General features: G+C 25.5%; 7 protein-coding genes across 7 annotated transcripts; 4 read left to right on the top strand and 3 right to left on the bottom strand.

The window, feature by feature from the left end:
• The first annotated feature begins 1,714 nt into the window (after positions 1 to 1,714).
• Positions 1,715 to 3,812, top strand: LOC128965905 (rab GDP dissociation inhibitor alpha-like). Its single transcript, XM_054312682.1, has 7 exons — positions 1,715 to 1,953; positions 2,035 to 2,248; positions 2,307 to 2,441; positions 2,515 to 2,713; positions 2,781 to 3,184; positions 3,264 to 3,408; positions 3,472 to 3,812. The coding sequence occupies exons 1-7, from the start codon at positions 1,909 to 1,911 to the stop codon at positions 3,662 to 3,664; spliced, it is 1,335 nt and encodes a 444-aa protein (XP_054168657.1). The 5' UTR covers positions 1,715 to 1,908; the 3' UTR covers positions 3,665 to 3,812.
• A 69-nt stretch (positions 3,813 to 3,881) lies between these two features.
• LOC128965903 (lysosomal cobalamin transporter ABCD4-like) lies at positions 3,882 to 6,122 on the bottom strand. Its single transcript, XM_054312681.1, has 2 exons — positions 4,684 to 6,122; positions 3,882 to 4,617 (listed from the first exon to the last, which is right to left on the bottom strand). The coding sequence occupies exons 1-2, from the start codon at positions 6,046 to 6,048 to the stop codon at positions 4,186 to 4,188; spliced, it is 1,797 nt and encodes a 598-aa protein (XP_054168656.1). The 5' UTR covers positions 6,049 to 6,122; the 3' UTR covers positions 3,882 to 4,185.
• An 11,126-nt stretch (positions 6,123 to 17,248) lies between these two features.
• Positions 17,249 to 19,128, bottom strand: LOC128965943 (guanine nucleotide-binding protein-like 3 homolog). Its single transcript, XM_054312727.1, has 2 exons — positions 19,068 to 19,128; positions 17,249 to 19,012 (listed from the first exon to the last, which is right to left on the bottom strand). The coding sequence occupies exons 1-2, from the start codon at positions 19,084 to 19,086 to the stop codon at positions 17,286 to 17,288; spliced, it is 1,746 nt and encodes a 581-aa protein (XP_054168702.1). The 5' UTR covers positions 19,087 to 19,128; the 3' UTR covers positions 17,249 to 17,285.
• Positions 19,129 to 19,320: 192 nt separating this feature from the next.
• LOC128965942 (cortactin-binding protein 2-like) lies at positions 19,321 to 21,355 on the top strand. Its single transcript, XM_054312726.1, has 2 exons — positions 19,321 to 19,382; positions 19,454 to 21,355. Exons 1-2 carry the CDS (start codon positions 19,356 to 19,358, stop codon positions 21,302 to 21,304), a joined length of 1,878 nt encoding a protein of 625 aa, XP_054168701.1. The 5' UTR covers positions 19,321 to 19,355; the 3' UTR covers positions 21,305 to 21,355.
• Positions 21,356 to 22,267: 912 nt separating this feature from the next.
• On the bottom strand, positions 22,268 to 23,097 carry LOC128965692 (NADH dehydrogenase [ubiquinone] 1 beta subcomplex subunit 11, mitochondrial-like). Its single transcript, XM_054312439.1, has 3 exons — positions 22,788 to 23,097; positions 22,597 to 22,730; positions 22,268 to 22,528 (listed from the first exon to the last, which is right to left on the bottom strand). The coding sequence occupies exons 1-3, from the start codon at positions 23,034 to 23,036 to the stop codon at positions 22,378 to 22,380; spliced, it is 534 nt and encodes a 177-aa protein (XP_054168414.1). The 5' UTR covers positions 23,037 to 23,097; the 3' UTR covers positions 22,268 to 22,377.
• Positions 23,098 to 23,212: 115 nt separating this feature from the next.
• On the top strand, positions 23,213 to 23,801 carry LOC128965694 (protein UXT-like). The gene is made up of 2 exons (XM_054312440.1): positions 23,213 to 23,487; positions 23,554 to 23,801. Exons 1-2 carry the CDS (start codon positions 23,213 to 23,215, stop codon positions 23,750 to 23,752), a joined length of 474 nt encoding a protein of 157 aa, XP_054168415.1. The 3' UTR covers positions 23,753 to 23,801.
• A 1,201-nt stretch (positions 23,802 to 25,002) lies between these two features.
• LOC128965782 (uncharacterized) lies at positions 25,003 to 26,383 on the top strand. Its single transcript, XM_054312552.1, has 3 exons — positions 25,003 to 25,172; positions 25,993 to 26,221; positions 26,288 to 26,383. The coding sequence occupies exons 2-3, from the start codon at positions 26,002 to 26,004 to the stop codon at positions 26,332 to 26,334; spliced, it is 267 nt and encodes an 88-aa protein (XP_054168527.1). The 5' UTR covers positions 25,003 to 25,172; positions 25,993 to 26,001; the 3' UTR covers positions 26,335 to 26,383.
• Positions 26,384 to 26,424: the final 41 nt, after the last annotated feature.

Raw genomic sequence — 26,424 nt, 5'->3', positions numbered from 1 at the left:
TCATTTTGACATTTTTTTTAATTAAACTACATATTTAGACATAAGTTCAAAATTTTGAACTATAATTTCATTGTCTAATTATAACTGTGAAGTGCAGTCAAAGTGTTGAAATCGTTGAACGCATCGCTCGCTTACAGACTGTGTTATAGCGACTAATAATTCAAAGTCTGTCATAAACTGAGCTCTTATTCATCATATTTTTTCATATATTATTTGATTAACTTTTTTAAATAAATATTTTAATTTATTTAATATCAATCGTTAAATCAATGCATTAAATCCAATCAAAATTAACTTTTTTCAATATTTCTAAATTTAAATATCCTGTATATAAAATTTGATGTATTATTATATACCTATAGATTGTACTGTATATTAATAAAAATTTTGATTATTTCCTATATTTCTAACTTATTTCAAGTAATTGCTTATAAATTAAATTAAAGATCAAGTAATTTATTAATTGTTTAAATTTAATTATTTATAAAATGTTAATTTTTATCAAATGGATGTACAGTAGAGTACATTGTGCTGTACTGTAGATCTGAATTCAAATATCGTTGTAAATGTTAGGGCTGTGGCACTGTTGGCACAGTTAGTACTGTATATACTGTTAGATACAGTAAATGTTAGACATAGGAGACATAAATTTTTAGGATGTATTAAATTTATAATATAATTGTCAATAACTGCTTATTTATAACTGTTTTTAGAACTATAGCTTTGTTTAAAAATTTTTATTAATCAAATCAATTTGTGAGAGATTATATAAAAATAACTAAAAAATATTTAAATTATACGTTAATATTTAAAAAAATATTATTTTAGTGTATTTTATGATAGCATTGATTATTAACTTAATTATTCTAAATTGTTGTTAGGTTTCCATTGATTCCATATTTAATATTCAAAAAAAGTTATCACATATTTATTTTGATTTTATTTCTAATACAGTATTAATAATATTATTTTATTTATTAATAGAACATTTAATATTATTTATAAAACAAAAATGATCAAGTTCTAATATCAAATAACAATAAATGATTAAAAATTATATTATATTAATGATTGATATTAATGATAATGAAATTAAATTGTTGTTAAATTTATTAAATTAAACTTTGATTTAAATTTATTAATAAAATTAATAATAATTTTCTATATTTTTCTGTATAGAGATCACCAAAAAAGTCAAATACTTTATAAAGTATTAATACATGTAGTGTTAGAGTGTAATCAAACATAAATATCGTCACTAAATTCAAAGCATAACTTAAATATTAATATTAATATTAATACTATTAATAATAAAGTTTTAAACAAATATTTAATATATTAATAGTTTTTACTAAATATAATGATTGTTACAAAATTGATGTTTGGTTTACTTGACATTTACTTACATTAAACGATTAGATGTAATGATTTATATTTGTTTAAATTGTAGACAATGTATAACCAGATCTTTTTGCTATAAATGTTATCTAAATCTAAATATTGATTATATTTGACTTAATTTTATATTAAATTAGAATTGTGTTTATGGTTTGGTTATTATATGTTTAATGACAAGTACTGTAAATTTACAAACAAATAAAACCGAAAGTTAAACCGTTTTGGGCTCTAATGTACTGTAGAGTAGAGTTTCAATACAATGGTTACAACAGTGCAGTAGTGGAGCCACTGTTGAGTACTATATATTGAGTTCTATTATATTGAATATTAATACATATATTACTGTATTATACATGTATTGAGTGAGTGTTGTATTACCGTAATGTATGACTGATTCAGTGTAGAGCCGGTCGTCAATCAATTGAATTGTTTTTCTAATTATCACTGATTTGTTGACATATTTATCATATTATTGTTATTTGATTTGAATTTAATTTAATTGTATAAACAATGGATGAAGAGTACGATGCGATTGTATTGGGAACCGGTCTGAAGGTAAGTGACAGTTGACACCCATTGACTGACTGACTGACTGACACATCGACAATGTCTTAATTTGTTAATTGTGGACAATAGGAGTGCATCTTAAGTGGTATGCTATCAGTGAGTGGTAAGAAAGTATTGCACATCGACCGCAACAAGTATTACGGAGCAGACAGTGCATCGATTACACCACTTGAAGACCTGTTCACTAAATTTGGTTTCGACCCGTCGAGCACTTCCATTGAAGAGTACGGCCGTTCCCGTGACTGGAATGTTGATCTCATTCCTAAGTTTCTTATGGCTAATGGTTTGTTGTCATCAGACATTTGTATCAATGGTTTAATTAAATAATTATCTTATTATAGGCTCATTGGTTAAGCTGTTGATTCATACGGGAGTCACTCGTTATCTTGAGTTTAAGTCTTGTGAGGGAAGTTATGTCTATAAGGGCGGCAAGATTTTCAAAGTACCTGCAGATGAAAAAGAAGCACTCGCTTCCAGTAATTAATAATGTGATCCATTTTACCATTTGTACCAATTTATTGACAATTTTCTTTGATATTGTTTTATTAGGTTTGATGGGAATGTTTGAAAAGAGACGTTTTCGAAGTTTTCTGTTGTTTGTTCAAGATTTCAATAAAGACGATCCAAAGACATGGAAAGATATGGACCCGAAAACAACAAATGGTCAGCAATTATACGAAAAGTTTGGTCTCGACAGAGACACCGCTGACTTTACTGGTCACGCACTGGCGCTCTATCGTAACGATGAGTAAGTTTGTAATGAAGACATGTCATTGACCTAAACATACTAATGGTGTACTTAATTATATTATAAGTTATTTACACGAGTCGTGTTTAGATTTGATAAATCGTGTTAAGTTGTATAGCGAATCATTGGCTCGTTATGGAAAAAGTCCTTATTTGTACCCATTGTATGGATTGGGAGAACTTCCTCAAGGATTTGCACGTCTTAGTGCTATATATGGTGGCACTTATATGTTGGACAAACCCGTTGATGAAATAATAATGGAAAATGGAAGGGCAGTCGGTGTACGCTCTGGTAATGAAACGGCTAAATGTAAACAAGTGTATTGTGATCCGTCATATGTTTCCGATCGCATCAGAAAAGTTGGACAAGTGATTCGCTGTATATGTCTACTCAATCATCCGATTCCCAATACCAAAGATTCCTTGTCGTGTCAGATAATTATCCCCCAAAAACAAGTGGGACGTAAATTTGGTATAAAACAAATTAAAAATATATTATACTTTACCGTAATATACAATAATAAAAATAATAATATTTTGACTTAAAACAGATATTTATGTATCACTCGTGTCATTCACCCATCAAGTGGCATCCAAAGGTTGGTTTGTCGCAATGGTCAGCACTACTGTTGAGACTAATAATCCTGAAGCAGAAATAAAGCCGGGACTAGATTTGTTGGGACCAATTAAGCAAAAGTATGATTACCTTATGTTCAATGATTTTTTTGATTTGTTATTATTAACATATATTTATTTCAGGTTTGTATCGGTTAGCGATCTCTATAAACCTATAGAAGATGGCAAAGAAAGTCAGATCTTTATTAGTGAATCATTTGACTCAACCTCTCATTTTGAGACTACTTGTACTGATGTACTCGATATCTTCAGACGTGGCACTGGAGAAGACTTTGATTTTTCAAAGGTTAAACTGGATTTAAATGATGATCAATGAATAGGGAGTCACCTAATGGCCAATCTTTTGCTTATTTGCAAGTTTTGTTCATTTGATTTAATTTTTAATCAACAATTGTTTTACATTTATATTATCAAATTATTTACTATTGATATACTGTTTAGCGATAAATTTATTCCAATTTATTTTGTATTACCAATAAGTTCAAATAAGCAATTTTTGTTTATTTTAAATATAAAATTATCAATTTAATAATTATATTAAAATTGGATTTATTGAACAATTGAAATATAAGTCAGTTATACTCTATTTTTCTAACAAAAATAATTTGTCATTTAAACTATTCTATAGGGCTTTTAATTTGTTAAATTTACTGAATTATATCAACATTTTATTATAAATTAATTTTCAAAATATCTTGAATAATGTATCCGTGAATTATAGTTAAATATACAGAATTTCAATATACTGTTGATATTACCGTAATATAAGAAACACTAAATAGTAGATTGTTATGTACTGTAGTGTACTTTCAAATGATTACATATAATATAATAAAATTATCTCAATCTTTGTAAAGAATATTCATTGAGTGTCGAATTAATAGGATTATCACATTTTTGTACTCTTAAGACACACGAGTGATACTCTTCAAGACTAGTTCTGTGGCCACAACTAATGATAGCAATGTTAAGTCGATTGCACTCTTCATAAATTTTGCGCTCCATTTGCACTGAAATGGCAGAAGTGGACTCATCTAACACTGCCATCAGTGGTCTATGAAGAAAAAGACGAACAAAACTGATTCTCTGTTGTTCTCCGGGAGACAAACAGTCGATCCAATTCCAGTCCATTTGCTTCTCAAAGTGATCACCAATTCTTTGCAATAACTGATGCAAATCTAAAAATGTCATCAAATGTATGATTTGATCCCTAAAGTATTTGTTTGTCATATATTTATCTGTATCTGGTTTTAATGGATATGACAATTGCTATAAAAATGCAAACAATATTACCGATAATGTAATGTATTATTATTATTAAATACTCTCACAAACCTCTAATAGAGAAGTTATAGGCATAAGAATTGGCTTTTGTGGCAAAAATAATACCATTTTTGGATCATCGAAATCAATGTGTCTCTCAATGGAACCGTTAGTCTCTTTCCAAATACCCTTTAATACTCTAAGAATAGATGTCTTTGCAGTACCACTCGGACCAGATATTAATAGTTTTGTCTCATTATTGATACTAATATTTAATTTATTGATAAGCGTTTCATCACTTTTAGGCACTTTGATGGACACATTGACAACATTACAATAATTATTAGATTCACACAATCCTAACAAATTAATACATGTATTTAAATCACTGGATGATTGTCTGTTATCTTCATTTGAATTCAATATTTCAAGAACTTCTCCAATTCTATGAGCAGTTCCACCGATTGTTGTCAACTGAGTTGCTGTATCTATAAGTCTTGAATAACAATTAATCAAATAAATAGTGACGAAAGCGTTTTGACTAATTAGTTGACTTAAGTCTGCGGCCAAATAATTATCATATTTACCCGAAAATAAGGGAAACGACAATATTATAAATGATATAATGCTTCCCAAATAATCTGATAAATAAACCCAACTCTTGAGGAATAATTCTCTTACAATAAGACTTTCTTGAACTGAAACCAATTGATTAAAGAGTTGTTGAGTTTTAAAGTTTTCAAATGTATGTCCACTTTGAAGTGCAATACTCTCACAATTGTTTCTGACGTGAATGTGTTGGAACCGATAGTTTCCTTCTGATTGTTGCTGTAAATAAACTTTGTTTGAAACCATTGATATCAATGACTTGTTTAATACTGTGGTGACAATGAAGAATATGAAACAACCGAGAGGTCCGATGTATCCAATTATTACATATGAATGGTAAGTATAAAAAGGAATAATGAATGGCCAGACCAGTAGATCCGATATAATTGAAGACAGAGATCGACAAAATGCATCGACATCTTGAGTGATCCTTTGATCTAAATTGTCTTTATATCTATCGATGACATTCAATCTATAATAAGATAAGTCTTTAAAATACAAGACATTTAATTTTGTGGTTAAACTCTTTCGCCATTCAATATAAACAGTCGACACTATATAGTCTTTACAACTCTTAACCAAAGCTATTGATATAATTAATACCAAAGCTTTAAGAGTTTGTGACCAGAATTGGTTCCAATCTTTATCTGCCAGTGCTTTATAATAAGCGCCGGTAATCATACCGACGTTATATGAGATCGTCTCATATATCATACATATCACCAACAAATAGGTCATCACTACAACTGTCGTCTCATTGATCATCACTTTACTGATCACTACAAGACGTTTCACAAAAGTTATATCAAAACTATATGTTGAAGACATTTCACATCACTATCAATGACCACAAATTGTTTTCAAATACTATTTATTAAAGAGAAACTACAGTACAATACAAACTATTAATACAATTTCCAACATATAATACATATATTATGTTTAACATATAACTAGTGATAAAAATTTACTCAATTTTCATATAACAATATTTTTACAAATTATTTCAATTAAATAACTCAATTTCGATAATTATTTTTTCTATTATTTAATAACAGATTTTTAAAATTTAATAACAAATCAAATTTGAAAAATATTTATATTGAATCTAAATATAATAAAATTTAAGTAGTTTTTAGTATTATAATGATTAAGTTTTAATGATTACTATATATAGTATACTACAGACTGTAGTCTACAGTATATAAAGTATTTAGAGTTTGAGAAACAATCACAGGGAGGGAAGTTCCCTAATAAAATACTTCCTATTTTTTGCTGAAAATATTTTATTTTCCCTCCCTACATCGTTAGAAAGGGAAAATATATTTTATTCTTTTACAATAAATAGTTTAAAACTTAAATGTTTTGCAAAAAAAAATATTGAAATATTTATCAATACCGGTCGGCACTGCCTTAACTGCGGTGAGATATGAGAAGCTTGTGGTCAAAGATTATCTGGAGAACCACTGGTCAGATCTTGCGGTCAAACATATAAAAGTTGTAGAAATTTAAAAGAGGAACAATAGTTCTCTTGAAAATATTTTCAAGCAGTAGTTTCTAATCACTGACCGCCAGTTTTTTTTTAAATTAAAAATGGTTTTAATTTTTTTGTGGGTCCACTGGTGGACCTATTATTTTCAAGTGAACCATTGTTCCTAACTTTTATATGTTTGACCGCAAGATCTGACCAGTGGTTCTCAAGATAATATCTGACCGCAAGCTTCCCATATGTCTCCGCAGTTAAGGCAATGCCATACCTCTCGAAATACATTTTATTATATTTTTTTCAAACATCAATAAAATTTGTTGTTAAGAGTTCAATATGTGGTAGCACTAGGAAATAAATTCCCCAGTAATTCCCGGGGAGCAGGGAATATAAGGAACTTTTGGGAAATAAAACGAGGAGGGAATTTGATCGAACCCGAAACGTATATACTTTTATTAATTAAACTATTTCATATTTATTTAAATTTTGTTAAAATATAGCTTCAACATCACTAATACATAATTATTACAAAAGAGTTATTATTAATAGTAATAAGTAACTATTAAGCCCACCCCAGCCCACCCCAGCCCACCCCATACCCCAGCCTACCCCAGCCTACCCCAGCCTACCCCAGCCTACCCCAGCCCACCCCAGCCTACCCCAGCCTACCCCAGCCTACCCCAGCCTACCCCAGCCTACCCCAGCCTACCCCAGCCTACCCCAGCCTACCCCAGCTACCCCAGCATTAAATGCTTCAATACATAGAATTCATATAAAGTGATAAAACATAAATTTATTCATTTGAATCATTTATAAGAAGAGTAGTTAATTAGTTATAAATTATAAAAAGACAAATACAATATTAATTTCAATAATAAATAGGGTTTTAATTTAAATTTTTTAAAAATTTAATCTAATTTATTAACACTAATTAATCAATTGTAATAAAATTGATTGACATTTAAGTATAAATTACTTTAGACAACACTTATGACAGTAATATCTATTGACTTAATGAACACAAGTGTTTCACTGAATATCATTGAACACACAATCCAATTGATAAGACAATTATAAATTAAATTAATAAATAATACGAATATTTAGATAAAAATAAAAAATTTTGAAAAATTAGCAAAAATCTGAACATAAAATTAATTTATTAAATGTCAACAAAATATATAAAAATATTTGATTATTAGAAAAAAGTTATCATCGATTTTGGTACAAAATTATATATTGTATTATTTTAAATATTATTAGATATCAATTTTAATATAAAAATTTTGTTAATATTTTAACGTGAAATGCTATTGACATAAAATGTAAATATTTTCTAAATTGATATATTTTTTGATTAATTACGAGTCTGTTTTAAATCTGTATAATTAAAACAACATTTTTAATATACTGTATCCTGGCCTCCTGTTTCGGCCGAAAGACGGTTCCGCCCCCTTCCGACTCCATCTACACGATTGTCATTCATTTGGACGCCGCGTCTGATGGAAACGCGACGGTAACCATGTTGGGATCGGATGACGAAGAGCGGCCTCAGAGCTGTTCGCGTTTGCCTGCTTTGCAGCCGAAGAGCGAGCGAAAGGCGGCCAAAACGTTGTCAGCGATTTTGGCGGCTTTTGTGGTGACGTGGACGCCGTACAACGTGTTGGTGTTGATAAACACGTTTTCGCCGTCTTCGGTGGATTCTTGATTTTTTAAATAAAATCATTTAGCAATTAAAAATTAAAAAAGAGTTAAAGTGTTAATTTTCAATCTAATATCATTTATTATTAAATAATCTAAAATTATGAATTTAAATCAATAAAAATGATTACAGTTTTAATGGCAAGAGATGGGAACCGGGATTACTAGAAACCGGGATTACTAGAAACCGGGATCTCAGAAAATATAAAACATATTTAATTTGTGACAAGGACAATTTTAATATTTATAATATTAATAGTTTATAATATTTAAAAAATAATTTTATCTTTGATACATTTTCAACATTTCTTAATTTTTTAAAATTTTACTCATAAATTAGTTAAATGTTAACTATTATTATTTTTTATTTACTTAAAAAATTGTATATATTTTTACACAATTAATTTATCAAACTTGAAATAAAATTATTTTTTATTTACATCATTTAACTAGATTAATTATATTTAAAAATAATTACAATACTTAATAGAATATAAATTTTTTAGAAATATTTTTAAGTATTAATATTAGCAACTTTATTTAAGTGAATATATCAAAATAATCTATATAAAAATAAAAATATATTATAATAAAAACTAATTTTAATTACATGAAAAAATAATTTAAAATCTTTTATTTTGATATTTAAAAAATGTTTTTTTATTGGGACACTATTTTAGCATAAACTGACAATTTTGAAAAAGGCTGAAACATGTCAATTGAATTTTGATATATTATAAATTGCACACAAATTTCATATGTATTTCTATTTTAAATATATAAGTCATATATCATAACATTTCCAATTTTTACCTAACAGTGCTTTAATGAAATAATGGTCACTATTGTATATGATATCAATGGTTAATAAATAGTATGTTTATTATATTTATATTGTAATATTTAATCTTTATTATGATAATTATTTAGTAATTTTTATTATTATACGGTATATCTTTGAGTCACATATTTTTATACATTTTATTGAATTTGGTAGTAAATGAAACAAACAACTAATAAATTTAAATATTATATTTGATATTTAGTATTAAGTAATAACTAATGTTGAAAATTGATGAAAATAATGATGAAGTCTACAGTATTATTACACATATGATGTATAAATATTATATAAAATAAATGCATTAAAATTGACAAAAATCTGAACGTATTGTAAGTATGAGTTGATTGGTTGACATATCGTAACATTAGTGAAGAGCAGTCGCGAACCTATTGCTGAATATTCTTTCAAATGTTAAACGTTTAGTGTTTTGTATGATTGGATTCAGTGATGACAGACTCTATAAACCATTTGTAATACATATTCATTATATCTATATTTTTATATAATATTTAATCACAAAATACTGTATAAAACAATTCTTATCATTCAATTAAAAGTTAAGTATTTTTTTTATAAATTTGATTAATATTTATTTTTATAGATTTAATAAATATATATTCAAATTAAATAAAAGTATACATTTAATCCAATTAAATTTTTATTTAATTTTCATTTACATCATAATGTTTGGATACTTAAAAAGTAAACTTTTATTTAACTTGTTGATTGTAATAAATATTTAGTTTCAATATTTAATTTATGTTTACTTTTGTTTTATTTTTTTATATTTATTAATTTTTAATTAATTTTTTTACTGCATATATTGGTTTAATTTTATAAAGTTTTATAATCAAATAAATATAAATAAGTGTAAACATTTGTCAAACTCAAATTAAATAATGTAATTTTTTAAATATAACTAATTATATTTATAACTAACTAAATAATTAAATTGAATTTAAAATCAGAATTAATTTAATTTTTAACATTTCAAATATCTAATATTATATTAATTAGTAATTAATTTTATTTGAATTAATCTCTTAAAAATATATTTATACATTATTTTCAACATAAAATTTCGGATTTTATAATGCAATCTATTTTATAGATAAATTGAGAATTATTTAAAAGTGTATTATGTTTTGAACTATTTGTCATTTAATAAATAATATTTGATTTAATAGATTTTATTGTTATTTTTATTTACATTATTAAATACTAAAAATCGTTGTTTTTATTTTATTATTAAATAGTTAATAATTTGCTCTCAGATTATAAATTATGGTTATTTATACTTTTTTGTTAAATTAAATTAAGGTCATATGATTATGAAAATTTTACAATAATTATTGTTATATTTATGATTTTATATACAGTAATTATATTTTGTAGAAAAACATTTAATTTTAATTTATTTTTATTATATTGTTTTTAAATTTATCAATATTTTTATTTATGACTAAAGATAATAATTTAGTAGTATTTATACTTGTTATACATATTTTACTGACAACAAGTATAGTCATTGAATTCAAGTTTGTAAAAATCAACACTTTTTTTATATAACTGTATTATTTGTTCTTTAGATTAGTGTATTTGTATAGAAGTAAGTCATAACCGTTTTTATGCTTTTAAATTTTGATATATTTTTAACTATTCATATATTGTAACTTTTATTGATTTTATAAGTCGTATTAAAAATTGTGAAAATATGGCGTAAAATCAAAATAATGCACTAATTTGTAGAAAAAACAACTGTTTTCTTGTTTTATTAGAAAATAAAATTATAGAATATATTGTAATAACCGTTTAATTATAATATTTTTTATTATTATTTTAATACTAATCATAATAATATTATATAATGATATTTCAATGCATAACAACAGTGATATAATGACATCTTTTGCGATAATTCATAATAATATTAATATTAATAAATACTATGTATATATATATACTTAATATATATTTAAATATCTATTGATGATATTTGCATTTTATTTATGTATGCAATTTTCTTTTAAAATTAAATATTAATGAAAACAAATCATTAAAAAATGATTTTAGTTTCTATAATTTGTTGTTTGACTTACTAATAAAAATAATATAATTGAAATAATTTTATTTTTTTAAAAATATTAAAATATTACCATTAAAAACATATTATTCAATATTAATATTTAACTGTATAACTGTTTGTACAAATAGTAATATTGTAATTTACTGAATGAAAATTTAATCAAAAAAAAAATCTAAAATATTTCAAATAATTAAATACAATATTTATTAAAGAGTCTAAATATTAATTATTATTTTATTAGAATATATGAAATGTAAAAATGTTTTATAACTAACTTCGATATTATTTATATATTTTGGTAAATTATTTAAATATAAAGCAATAAGTTGTAAATATTATTATATTATTTTTATGTTTATTTATCTAAATTTATACAATTAATTGTTTATATTAGAATAGTGTTTTTAGAATATATAAAATTTTATAATAAACCAGTTGAGAATGCTAGAAAGCATTTCCATACGAACTCCTTAACTTAAGAAAGAAATAAAAAAATTAGTGAAGCAGAGCTTGGATTCGAACTACTGATCTATAGAATGCATCGGACAGACAGACTTATGGAATGCAGATAAGTACTCCTTTCAGGAGTTCGTGAAAATATATAATTTATTTTATAAGTTATATGATATTATAAATTATTAATCTTAAAATAAAGTCATTTTTACGGTCTGTCGCTTATATTTAAAAATTTTGTGTTAAACTCTTAAAAACACTTCAATATTTTATAATAGAGTTCAGGCGACTTTCCAAGGGTGAGAAGTTCCCTAATAAAATCCCTCCAATTTTCCCGGAAAATATGTTAAATATTATATTTTCCCTCCCTAACCCCTTAGACATGAAAATATATTTTGTATTTCTACAATAAATAATAAAAATAACTTATTTTTACATAAAATTTCATTGAAATATTTAAAAATGAATTTAATGATACTATTTAACAATGAAACTCAAGATATACTATACTATAGATCCTTAAAATATGTGTTTCAGAATTAATAGATAACTTTCCGAAGCATAAAATAGGGAATACTTTTGATTAATTCAGGTATTATTTCACATATAAATACATAATTTAAAAATAAACACATTTCCACATAAAATCACATTTTTTAAATAAAACAACTTTTATGTACAAATAAATAGTATAAATAGTTTCCCGAATCCTAATAATAATTTATATTATAAATTTTATAATCGCAGACACAAAAAATCTATATAATCTTTGGGCATATATTAAACTTTGACAAAATTGATTCATAGTTATAGTCATATTTGACTAAATTCAGATATTTTAACATTATATAGTATACTTAATAGTAACTTTTAATCTACAATTAGTATATTAATGTTAAAATATCTGAATTTTTCAAGATAACTATATTTTTGAATTAATTGAATCAAAATTTAATATATGCCCCAGTTGAATTATAGTGTTTTTGCCCCAGTGATGATTAATTAATTTTTTTTATAAATTTAACAATATTTTGAGTATTAAAAAGTAATTAAAAAAAATTAAACTAAAATATTACATTTATCTAGTTATTTGTTATTGAGACTTAATATAAAATTAATTTAATGTTTTTCATAAATTATTACTAAGCGACATTTTATTTATACATAGTTTACATGATTTATATTATATTATATAATTTTAAAAAATAACACAAATTTTATTTTAAAAAAGCCAAATATTTACTTTTCATCTATTTTTCAATATTTTAAATATAATTTTAACTCATTGGTACTATTCTAAAGATATTTTTTAAAAAGTTAACGCTTCATATAAATAAAAACTATAATTTAACAATTTTTACTGAATAAAATTATAATTATAAAACATACTATATTTTTATTATCATTAACATGTTTTTTGAACCAATTTAACTAATTTTTATTACTAATATATTTTTACATACTTTCTACAATTATTATTAACCTATTTTACAATTTAATAGTGATATTAATATAACACAAATATTTACATATAAATAAAGTTATATTTTTAATACAGTGTTTGCAAGAAAGTGTCATTCAAGGATTACAATAATTAATTTTATAATAAAATTTTATAGTAAATTATTTAAAATAACTTTTTTTTGTATTATTAAAGTATTCAAAGGTTTTTTAATTCTAAAAAATTTACAATAAAAATATAATCTATTATTTTATTTTAATTACTTTGAACTTTTTAAATTTTATTCATAATTTCTCTGAAATAGTAAATAACAATATTTTTGATATATTATTAATAGAAGGTATGATTATTTGTTTATATATAATTATTTGACATATGTATGTATATTATTTTTTTAATTTTATTTAACCAACAACATAATTAAAATACTGTTTATAATGTATATACTAATATATTCATTATAATGTAAATAAAATCTAATAGTATTTATTGATATACTGTACAGTAAGATTGTATTATATGATAATTTACCATTTAATGTATCATAAAACTAATATATTATATTATATATTTTTTAAAAATGTATTTTTATTAATTAACATTTATTTTTCATAATATTCATGAAATAATAATAATGTCAAATATAATTATTTTTAAACATTAATAATTTTACGGATAACACGGAAATTATTTTTGAATAAAATATAACATTTTGTGTAAATAATAAAAACGATTTGTAACATAATTTCCTGAAACACAACAACTTTTTGTCAATTGATGGAAAATCAAATGAAAATAATTTCAATTGTATCTTATTTTCAATTTAATATAAAATAATAGTTACTTGAATTTAATATAAAAAAAATTAATAAAATATTATTAAGATTTTTATTATTCTATTTTATAATACGTGACCTTTTAGTTATTGATTATAAAATATAATAAGAATTAAATATCTTTTTACTGTATATTTCTATAATAAGATTTTTATAATGAGTATATATTTTTTTAAAAGTAAAAACTAATTATTTAGTAAAACTTAGTATTAGTATTATTTTATTATTTAAGATTTAGATGATAGTGTAGATACCAGTAGTTGTATGAAATTTATATTATTATTATTGTATAAGCATTTGTTGATTACAATACTTGTCATAAATCATAGCATTTGACTAATGAGTGTAAAAGTGAAGAATATATTATATACTGTATTTGAAATAAAGCTGACAATTATGGGTCACAACAATCACAACAAATGAGTTATTATATGTGTTGTGCAAGTGATGGGTTGACCTAACAATGAGAGTCTCATGCAATTAGTGGTGATATTTGAAGCAATCAATTGTTGAAGTACTCTATCATTGGATCGTTGCTGTGGAGACACACTCTTAAGCAGCAATTCATGCATTTATATGATATATAGTATAGTAAGCTTGAAAACCACATCAATTGAATGACAATTTGTTATCACAATGTATGACATACTGACAACACTCATAGTTATTCTTTATAATACTAAACATTACAAATGTCATGGGTTTTAAAAAATAATAATATTTTATTTAATATTATATATATATATATATACTTAAATATCACTTATATCCTTATATATCACTTATATACCCGTATATACAAAATATCAGATTGAGTGCTAAAACATAAATATTATTAGGTTTGATAATTGACCGGGCATAGGTCATAGTGCATAGTCCACTGTGACCGGGTTCATTTGGTGGTTAGTTGACACGTGACACTAGCACCATATGAATTCAGTTGTCGAGGACTATCATATCTTCATATATATGCCATTTTTAATATCAATTTATAATATAATACAATATTAACCATATTATACAAAACACATTTATCAACTATAATTTATACTGTAATTAATGTTGCAATATTTTATATTTCATCTACCATTATCGTTTTATTTACCATTGTGTAAATTGTATGCTGTAGGAAAACTAGAATAATTATAAAATAAATCATTAAAAATATATAACAGCACATACAGTACATTAAAATCTTATGTTTATTAAATGTAATATTATTTCAAATATATAAAAATCTTTTACATCACTCATATGTGGCAAATATATACTATAGATATTATATTTACAGTTGATTTATACGAAAAACATGTATTTATAGATTTAAATGTATGTAAATTAAAAATAATTACAATAGAGAAGAGTCCGTACAGTACTTGAGGTAAGAGTAATATAAATAAAATTATGGAGTTATTCGTCAAAAGAAAGCAATATTTATATATTTGACTGTATTTTGTTGTACTTTACTATAAATCAATACTAAAGGCTGTATTGAAATGTTAGCATCAAATAGAGTGCAATCAATTTGCTAACACTCCCGAAGGCACTAACAAATAAAGTATAATAATTGAATTGCCATTAAATGAAAGCGTTTCAAATTTTTAGTTAAAAAATATATTACTATATAATAGATTTAAAAATGTGAAAATTTATAATATTAGATAATAATTATATGCATCAATAATTTATGATAAATTATAAATAATCTCAATGTTATATAGACTTAAATTACAATTATGACAATTACAAGAATGTTAAATATAAAATTATAGTTAACTTATTTTATAATATATTATATACTAAATGATTCAGTTTGTTAAAACCTTTACTAAAAAAATATTTTTATATCGAAAATAAATTGTTTTAAGTAATTACTAATACTATTAGTAAAGAATAAAACTTTTATGTTGACCCGCATATGTTCATAACTTATGACTAATAGTGTATTGATATTATTGTATATTATTAGCATTTTCATAATTTAAGTAAATTGAGATTTTTAAAAAAAAATCTATTATACGGTACATAAATATAGTGTATATAAAATCTGTGACCAATAGATGTGAGAGGTTTTTAATAAAACGAATATAATCGGGAATAAAATAATTTTCTCTTACTATGAATTATAGTCTAATTTTATAATATCAAAAGTTTTAATGTACTGTATTGTAGGCACCAGTATGTGGGCTCAGGGAAATGTCTCAAGTATTAGAAAAGATAGGTTATTATAATTATATTAACACCAAAATGAACTTGATTAAAAATGATTAGATACCTGTTTAAGAATTTTCGTGGAAATTGTCTAGATCATTTGTAAATTAAATTAAAATGTCAAAAATTTTAAATTCCGCAATTCAATAATAGTCTATTATGATTATATTAAATATTAATTACAATATTTAATATAATGCAATTAAATATATATAAACAATTTTTTCAATTATTTTAAAATAAATATTTAGTAAACAAATTTATTAAATAACTGCATAATATTCAATGCTTACTCAATAGTCAATAAAAAATAATTATTAAAAATACAAAAAAATTATTTAATTAAAATATAAAATTATGCATTAAATAGAAAATTTGTTTAATTGTATGGTTTGTTCCACTGTAGAGAAAACAATAAATTCAATCAAAAATCAGTAATCATTACAATAGATATCCAAGAAGTTAAAGAAAATATTTGACTGTTTTACAGGATTTGTGTGCATATTCTTGGAGGACATCCAGTTTGACTGTTGATATTCGAAACATATACTCAACAATATATGTCTGATTGTATATACCATCTGGAATTGAATGTAATAAATATTTTAAATACAGTTTGAGAGATAATATTTTAATCAAAGTGACAAACAGCTATAAATGACATAAATCGTTAAAAATTGTAAATACAGTATATTTTTCAATTTCTCTCTATATCTGACTTAATAATTATGAGTATAATTATATATTTTAAAATTAAATAATGTTTTACCAAATTTTTCTGACCTAACGGTAAATGTGAACTTATGTTGACTTTGTGTTGATTTTCGAATCAAATTAATTTAATATTGTATTTCTTAATGTTTTTAATTACAGTTAATTTTCTTTGCATTTAATTAATAATCAAAAATTCTTTAATAAATTGTCAGAAAATACATTTCAAATAACAAGTATTTAGTTATAAATCTAATAAAGAATAAAATATTATTTTATAAATTAGTTTCAAAATCTAACGATAGATTTGACTCCAAATTCTTTGAAAGCTTTTTCTCGGCCTTTTGTTTTCGTTTCCTATTTTTCTTAATTTTTTTAAACATAACTTTCTTTTGTTTATTTAATTGCATTCCTTTCATTAGATCCATGTCTTGCATCTGCACGTCTTCAGACTTTTTCTCTTTAGGAATAACAATCTTTGTTTGTCTCAAACTGGAAACAGATTGATCCACACTTTCAGTTTGATCCATAACGTCAACATTATCTTCATTATCATTCGATTCTATTTGAGATGAAGTAAAACCAAACGATTCGACAACAAGTGCTTGAGTTTGGTTCACATTTTGTGGAATTATTTTATTTATTTCATTCATTTCTTCATCAAAAATGTGTTCATTTATATTAAATTCTTGACTCATTTGAGACACTATTTGAGCGCTTATATGAAAGGAGAGTGAATTGGTTTCCGGAGGAATCGTATAATATTTTATTTTCCCGATATTCCAGTCGTTGAGTACTTTTCTGGCGGCGCCTTCAATATCGAGAAGACCTCCTTTTTTTAGTTTACCAAAACGTTTAGCTAAGAGTGTCAAGAATTGGTTAACATCTTGAAAAGCGGGTAAACGATAAAATAAAATCAATTCTTGATGATTGACTCTTTTCAATAGTGTCTCTATTGGTGATATGGGATCTGACATTGAGTCCACATTAATTGCATTTCTTAAAGCCATTAGCGATGATATTTCATTTGTTTGTGAATTGTTGGCAAATATGATTCCCGGACTATCCAGAAGTTTTATGTGTTTATCCAAAGAAACCAATTGCATAGATTTAGTCACACCTGGAGTCGGGCCAACATTGCAAGAGTGACAACGTTTAAGACTATTAATAACACTGGATTTGCCAACATTGGGAAACCCAACGATACCAACAGTTATAGTTATTTTGATGTCTTTATTTCGACAATAATTACTCAATAACTTCATGAGTATGTCTGCACCCAAACACTTACTCGAAGATAACAACTCATCAGAACTGACCAAAACATTAACATTACTTCTACTAAGGTTTGAGTTTTGTTTTTGAGTGCAAGCCTTGAAAGCTACTGTCGGCAACTCATTCCGCAAATATTGTAACCATTTCTGTAAGTTAGCTCTTGGAATGAGATCCACTTTGTTTAATAACAATATAAGTCGTTTATTGGCCCCATTCTTGATCACCTGTTCCTCAACTTGTGGACAACGACTACCGATCGGATCGCGAGCATCAAGTACTTCAATAATAACATCTGAAGCTTCAATCACTTTATGAAACTCCTTATAATAAGTCTTCAAATTAGAACTCTTCTCATAATTAGCTTCGATATTGTCTTTAATTATTTCATTTGTTTTTGACTCAAATTGTTTGCCTCTTAGTTCTGCATCACTAATCAAATCAGTTAATCCTCTCTTTTTCATGAGCTGTTCCTCCCGTTTCTGTTGTTGACCATCTTTACGTTGATTCCTAACCAATTGTCTTCTTTCTTCATCTCTTTGTTTATCTTGTTGTGCCTCTCGAATGACTGCTTCTTTAAATGGTAAAGAATTGGGAACTCCAGGATCTTTGCGTTTGTTTGAGTGATGATTCTTCTTCTTGAGTTCTTTCTTAAGTTTTTTGTTGTGTTGTCTCACTTTCTTCTCAATATTGTATCGTCTTTTACAAGACATACGTTTACTGGTCTTCTCTGTCGTATCGTATAAATAATTGGTATCTTTTTATTGATAAAAATTTAGACTTACTTTGAAATCCTTTGGTCATATTGTGGATCAAATGGTGATAAACGAGTGATAATGTTGTGAACACACGTGTAGTCAATGTGTTTGTATTGTTATATTCTGTCTATAGATGTCTCTGTAGTCGTCATCTGTGGCCACCATTACAGACATACAGACATTAGTATTGAATGAAGTGATGACTGCATAACACGTCAATTGCGGTGATTGTCGGACACAATGACACATCTCTTATGATAATCACCACAATTATGACCAAATGATGACAACAATAGTTACAAAAAAAGACCAGCGATGCCATTGACCAGCTCGACATTAAAAGTATGATTGAGATAACCATTTAGTGATATTTTAACCAATTATTGATATTGTCTTACATTTGATGACAACAGAGAAACCCGAAGATGGAGTTGAGTCGATCAGATCTGTTAAGACTATTGTCTATATTGGAGGGCGAACTACAGGCCCGAGAGATAGTGATAGCCGTCTTAAAGGCGGAACAAATAAAAAAGCTTTTGTATCCAAACAAACGTTTGCCAAAAGACATATTCAGCTCAAAGACTATTAAATTGAATTCAAATACAAACTCAAAGCCAATCCATTTAAATGACAAAACCAACGACTCTTTAATCCATTACTGCGATCCTTATAACGCTCTGTCGAGGGATGCATTTGGCGCTTATGACCCATCATTTGACAAGACATCGACCATTGCGTTGTTTAATATCAAAGTGAATCAATTGGAAGCACTTATTTTTCAACAGAGAAAAGCCAGAAATACTCTTAAAGAACAATTGGAATTAATTGAAGATAAGTATAACAAGATTGTTAAAGAATTGGATAATGAAAGACAATTGAATAAACAGAAGAGTGACCAAAAAACTAGTGATACATATGATTGTGTCGACTCTGAGGGTAAACCCATTGATTGTGATTTGAAAACTATAGCAAAAACTTTGGATAAAGAGAGGAATCGAGAAAAACAAATAGTTTTGTGTTTATTATCTGAAAGAAAGCAATTGATTATAAAGTTGATAGAAGAACGACACAAAAATGAAGAACTACTTAACTTATTGTCTTCAGAAAAAGGAAAGATTGCAGAAATGGTTGAAGGATTGGAAGATGAAAGCAAAAGATCACTTCAAATGGAAGCAGAATTAGAAAAGTTTTTAAATGATTTTGAGAACGAACGACAAAAATTTAAGAATCAATTATCTGCTTCTGAGTCAAGAAATGCAGAACTGGCCGCTGAAGTGGACCGACTTCGTCAGCAACTTAGTGGTAAACAAACGAATTCTGTGAATTTGGGTGAAGGCGTTCGCTCAACAATTGTTACAATGTCTTCAGCAACTCGAGTAGCAACAGTACCTTCAGTGTCAACAGTGAATCAACCAAAGGCTAGTGTGGCTCAGGCCGTCATAACCAAACCCGTTGCAAATGTTAGCCAAGGATTGACTCAATTGCCATCAAAATTAACATCCGGTCAAAGTTCATACGGCACAATACAGACCATATCTTGCGTTAAAATGAATGCAACTATACCTCCACCACCCAGTGTTCCGGCACCACCTCCTAAGGCTCTTAATAGTAATTGTAATAATAAATCGGCAGCTAATGTATTGCAAACATCATCTAATGTTAATGCAAACGCTTTTCAAAATATTACATATAATTTAGAGACGACATCGAGTGGCACATCAAAGACAACTACTAACACAACTTCTACTTATTCTGTAGTTAATGCAAATCCAGTCATAAATCAATCACAAACTAATAAAACAATGATTCAAACAAGTAATACATTTAACGTTCAAAATGTTGGCCATTCAAATCAATCTAATCAACTTAACCAACCAATTCAGCGTAAATTATCGGCCAGTGGTGTCGCAAGAGGCACTCCTCCTCCTATACCACCAAATAAACCAATTATTAAACCAGTTCTTCCCCCGCAAGCATTGCAACAACGCAGCAAAGAATTGAGTTCAACTAAAGTGATGAGCGGATCTGTTGGCAACACTAAGGCCGCCACTAATATGGCAAAGAATACGACAATGAATGCAAGTGATAATACAAATACAGGTGAGACAAGTAGTGCTCAACAAACTAATAGTATTAATGACATGAATGAGAGCAACGGTGCCAACAATGATGACACTAATGTTGATCTCTTGTGTCAAGAATTAGATAATTTTAATTCATTACTCGTTTCAATGGTTTCAACCGGTTCTCAAATGAACATTTAGTATACATATTGTTATTTTTATTTTAAATTATTTACACCCCCTATCACATCACTGGTTATTTTATACAATTTTTATTTATTTTGTTTATATTTTTTAGTTAATTTAACGAACAAATATTTAATTACTTTATATCAATTTTTATATATATATATATATATTAATTGTGAACTTTAAAAAAATTATTTATTGATTTATTAAATGCATGTTTATATTCATTTTATTGTTATCTTTTTATATATTGTATATAAATCTTGTAATTTTATTTTAATTAGCTTACTTATTATTTCAAATCAATGACAAATGATTGTTTATTTTTTAAACAAAAATATATAATTTCGATATATTGCTTGAAAATATGTTGTTTAATATAATTTTTATAATTAATTTGAATTGTGCTTATTTTATGTTAACTAATGATGCATCAGTGATCTGTTTTAATAAATTTAATTTATATTAAACAAAAAGCAATAATTAATACAGTATATAATAAAAGCAATTAAATATGACTTTTGCTTTACAGGTCAATCGGATCGATGTCATCAACAAGTTTTATAATTTTCAATACACAATCACTCCATTACAGTAATTGTATTAACGACCGCACAATAGGAGTTAATTTGTTTTTATTAAACATTTGGTAATTACCGTAATGATAAACTAATAATTTGTTTATCATGTATTGTATATTATACTGTATAATATATAGAACTTTAAATTGATTATTGTAGTTATTGGTAAATAATTTATTATTAATTATTAAGATAAATTAAGATTGATGACAATGTATTGCTAATGATTTTAAATCAAATGTACACAAAGATTGATTGATTGATCTCTATATTAACTAATAATTATATCCAATCTGCTGATGAAAGCAATAAAAATATTACCGTAATTGCAAACATATAATTACTGTATATCAATTCAATTTTATTAACATTATATTGTACAGTATTTGCAAAGTAAGTAACTATAATATAATTTATAAGACAACTAATTATTAAATTTATTACATAATTACCAGTATATATGGTAATCATTTACTGTAATTTATATGCAATTTGATAAATGATTTAAAGGAAGATCTCGGTGTCTTCTAACTGTTCATCTGATGGTAGCTCTAATAAGTTAGGATCGACTAAATTCCTGTCAACCAAAGCAAGTCCTAAACGTTCCCTTCGGTCCAGTTGTAGGTATGCCTCTCTAACTGACCAATCCTTAAGGCTAACAATACGTCAAAATATATATTAATAATAATATTGATTAACATAATCAAGACTATGATAACTAACTTATGGTCCGGATAATGAAAAACAATAAAAGGCATAACAACAGTGATGACTGTCACCAATAGGAAGAATGCCCAACGATTAAGAAAGCGGTCTTCTTTCATGTTGCCGATGTCCCAGCCGTAACTGATCCAATTCTGTATTAAACCATTTAAAATATCAATAAATCTGATACACATCACCACAATTATTACCTTTTGTGACTCGACATCAGCGAACTCTTTGGCAGTTTGAGGTCCTTTAGGTTGCGGATCCATAAATCCGGGCACATATGATGGTATACCACCATCGGGTATATGTTGGCCTTCATGTCCTTTCTTATCACTGGATGTATTGATGGCACGAATGGTACCAATCGATAAAAACCTATTTGATGTCTTCACTGACTTTAACACACAATTCATATGACTTTTCATCAAATGTTTGCCAACCGTTGCAAACATTTTATCGGATCTCTCAATATATTAGTAATTAAATGAATATTTCAAACAATAAATTTTATATGCAATCAATTGATATAAATATTAGTTTAATAATCATTGAATAGTGTTGTGCATCAAAATGGAGCGCATGCGCAGTCATATGACATTCAAATACATATACATATGATTACATTAAGATGTGGTCAACCAATGAAAAGGACAGTCATTGTAACCAAAGTATCACATCTTTGACCAAATATGAACACTTCATCAATGATGTCTTGAAGACTGATCTCAAACGAGTCCACAATCAATATCAACTCATTTGCCAACAATTGGCGCAATACTTGCAAATAAAACAAACGATTAAAGCTATTAAAGACAACCATCTGATAGTCACCGACGACAAGTGCATTGAACCGTTGAAATTGCAGACAGACTTGGGATCAAACTTTTATGTACAGACTGTAGTGTATGTTATTGTTAACACATATGATATACTTTTTAAGTATTTAAGTATTAATTTATTTTATATCAGACCGAAAGCCGACAAAATATATTTAATGATAGGATTAGGATTTTATGTGGAACTGACTCTCGAAGAAGCACTCGATTTGATCGATAAAAAAGAGAAGATTTTTAATCAAGAGCTGATCCATTTGTCAGCTCAGTCATCGAAAATCAAAGCCAACATTAAATTAGTCATTCATACTATCGATCAAATCACTAGTTTGTGATTTCATATCATAATTGTTTTGATTGACATTTAATGCAACAATTATTATACATAATTTGATTATAAGATTATAGCAAACAAATAAATTTATAAAACATGTTAAGTATTATTACTGTATAAAGAAAAGCATTGAATATTATGTGAAATAAATATAATTTTGTTGTAAACTTTTAATATATCATAAATTGAATTCTATTTAAAAGATAACGAAAGACACGAAATGTAATAAAATTGATTTTATCATTCAATCAATTTAAATGTTTTTAAAATCATAGAAAGTTATATCTATTGAATGATTTATTTTTAATTTTAACTTAAATAAAAATACCAAATAATAAGGTAATTTTTTTTGTTGGTTTAAATAAATTTTATACTATGTTCTAATGGTTTTGTATCTGAATTTGTTGTGTGTGTCTGTTTATCAGTCTTTATCCGTTTTTTTAAATATTTTTTAATTTTGTCTCATATTATATAAATTAAATGTAGAATTTTATATCATTACAGTATTTTCATGCAGTAATTAATATTATTTAATACTCTTCGCTTAAATAATATTATAATACTAACTATATGTTTATAAATTATTGACTGAAATACTGTATATCTAAACAAAATATAAAATGTCATTCAGGATTTTGTATGGCAATGTTAGCCTAATATTTTTAAATTCTGTATAATATTCAGTTTATATACTGTATTAGTTATTTTACTCTCTTATTTTCAAATTATTATGATATATACTAATTATCAAAATCTATTTGAAACAATTAATTTTATTTATTTGAAATATGTTTAAAATTTTTAAATTTATAATAACTATTATTCACTACTTGACAAATACTAGTTGTTAATAAATACTAATAACAATTTTATAAAAAATAAAATTTTTAAATCAAAATTTTTATTTATAAAGCGTTAAATTATTATAGCAAATGGAAAATTGAGTGAAACGGAGACCAACTGTGAGAGTACACCAAAACTGATAAACAATGTTAAACATCAATGATCTACTGTATAGTATAAGGAGGTAGGGTATAGTAGGGTATAGTAGGGTATAGTAGGGTATAGTATGGCATAGTAGGGTATAGTAGGGTATAGTAGGGTATAGTAGGGTATAGTATGGTATAGTAGGGTATAGTAGGGTATAGTAAGGTATAGTAAGGTATAGTAGGGTATAGTAGACTATAGTAGTGGAGAGTATGCTATTAGCCGATCAAACGGTGTGTGAATAATATAAGAATATTGTATTGGATTTTGGGTTACAAACGGACAGACTCTGTGCTATACTCGACCAGAGATTCAATATATTCATTACAGTCATCACAGAGAAACACATCGATTGCTTTGACATTTTATTTGACTATCTTTGACACTATAAAACACTCAATTTTTATACTATTTCTATACATTTAATTCAATCGGTAAGAAATAACATATTTTTCTTTTTAATTATTATTTTTAAATATCAATATTTGTATTTTAAATGTGTTACAGTAATAATTTCATATATTTAAAAATAATTTTAAAAAATGATAGTTTCAATGTTAGTGAGAGATTATGTATTATGTGGACGCCATAACAGTATTGTGTGTATAGTTTTAGATAGGAGTTCCCTAACTGTCATCTCTACTCTTGTGTTATATTATATAACTTATATATACTCTAAATGATATCAATTCTTTACTTTAAATTATTAATTATTATTATTTTTTAATTAATTATTAGTTTGATGTTTTTACTAATTTTTATAACATTATATGTATTTTAGAAAATAATAGTTTTATTATTATATGCCGATATTTTATTTAAAAATTAAAAATAACTACAGTAATAACTAACATAAAATCTATATCTATTATATTTTATAACTAACTTGAAAACACATTAATGTATATTTATAGAGTATTTATCTAAATAATAAAAGAGTTTAAGATTGAAATTGATTGTAAATGTTATTAGAAATTTAAATTAGATAATTAATTATTAGATTAATTTTATGATAAATTCATTTATGATGTTTTAATCCAGTGATACAAAAACGTTGTGTGAATTCATATTATATTATTTTAAATAAAAGATTTGCAATTAAAATAAATATTTTAATCTAATAATAACTAAAATGGAATTCTATTTAATTATCAATTATAATAAAATACATATACAGTACATAATAATGATTATAATAATTAATAATAAATCACTAAATTTTTATTTAATAAAATTAAAACATTTGATTTTTAGAGCCATATAATGGGTGACGATTTAGTCGATAAAAAAGGTCGGGGAAGACCTAAAAAGCAGGTCATAGTCGGTGAAGAAGAAGTTAATTGTGGTAAACGTAAGGCAAGTGAAACCGCTTCCGGAGAATCACAATCCAAAAGAGGTCGGGGAAGACCTAAAGGATCAATCGGAAAGAAGAAGAGAAAGAAGGCTAAAAACTTTACCAGAAAAAGAAGTAAAAAACCAAAAGGTTTTATTCAATTTTAATTAATAGTTAATATTTAACTAATAATAATAACTTAATTTTTCAATTCAGATGCAGTCAGTGCTAACATTGGAGCCGATTATTCGGGTGAAGACTAATATATATGTCATATTAATAAACACTATAATACTATATTATATGTAAATTAAATACATTTGAAGCCAATCTGAATTATTTGAAATAATATC

Source organism: Oppia nitens, unplaced genomic scaffold, assembly GCF_028296485.1.
Source record: "Oppia nitens isolate AA-2021 unplaced genomic scaffold, nextdenovo-longstitch-racon4-pilon3 scaffold18_pilon_pilon_pilon, whole genome shotgun sequence".
In the NCBI taxonomy this organism is placed as follows: Eukaryota; Metazoa; Arthropoda; class Arachnida; order Sarcoptiformes; family Oppiidae; genus Oppia; species Oppia nitens.
The sequence above is the reverse complement of the archived record's forward strand: the minus strand, read 5'-3'. Positions and strand labels throughout refer to the sequence as shown.

Bases quoted from the DNA above. Each gene is read 5' to 3' on its own strand.
- LOC128965694 (XM_054312440.1), top strand. From the start codon at position 23,213: ATGTGGTCAACCAATGAAAAGGACAGTCATTGTAACCAAAGTATCACA. The intron at 23,488-23,553 runs GTATGTTATTGT...ATTTTATATCAG, and splicing joins TTTTATGTACAGACTGTAGT to ACCGAAAGCCGACAAAATAT.
- LOC128965782 (XM_054312552.1), top strand. From the start codon at position 26,002: ATGGGTGACGATTTAGTCGATAAAAAAGGTCGGGGAAGACCTAAAAAG. The intron at 26,222-26,287 runs GTTTTATTCAAT...TTTTCAATTCAG, and splicing joins AAGAAGTAAAAAACCAAAAG to ATGCAGTCAGTGCTAACATT.
- LOC128965942 (XM_054312726.1), top strand. From the start codon at position 19,356: ATGCCATTGACCAGCTCGACATTAAAA. The intron at 19,383-19,453 runs GTATGATTGAGA...TGATGACAACAG, and splicing joins TGACCAGCTCGACATTAAAA to AGAAACCCGAAGATGGAGTT.
- LOC128965903 (XM_054312681.1), bottom strand. From the start codon at position 6,048: ATGTCTTCAACATATAGTTTTGATATAACTTTTGTGAAACGTCTTGTA. The intron at 4,618-4,683 runs GTTTGTGAGAGT...GCATTTTTATAG, and splicing joins CTATAACTTCTCTATTAGAG to CAATTGTCATATCCATTAAA.
- LOC128965692 (XM_054312439.1), bottom strand. From the start codon at position 23,036: ATGTTTGCAACGGTTGGCAAACATTTGATGAAAAGTCATATGAATTGT. The intron at 22,731-22,787 runs GTAATAATTGTG...GGTTTAATACAG, and splicing joins CTGATGTCGAGTCACAAAAG to AATTGGATCAGTTACGGCTG. The intron at 22,529-22,596 runs GTTAGTTATCAT...ACGTATTGTTAG, and splicing joins TTTCATTATCCGGACCATAA to CCTTAAGGATTGGTCAGTTA.
- LOC128965905 (XM_054312682.1), top strand. From the start codon at position 1,909: ATGGATGAAGAGTACGATGCGATTGTATTGGGAACCGGTCTGAAG. The intron at 1,954-2,034 runs GTAAGTGACAGT...TGTGGACAATAG, and splicing joins TATTGGGAACCGGTCTGAAG to GAGTGCATCTTAAGTGGTAT. The intron at 2,714-2,780 runs GTAAGTTTGTAA...TTATATTATAAG, and splicing joins GCGCTCTATCGTAACGATGA to TTATTTACACGAGTCGTGTT.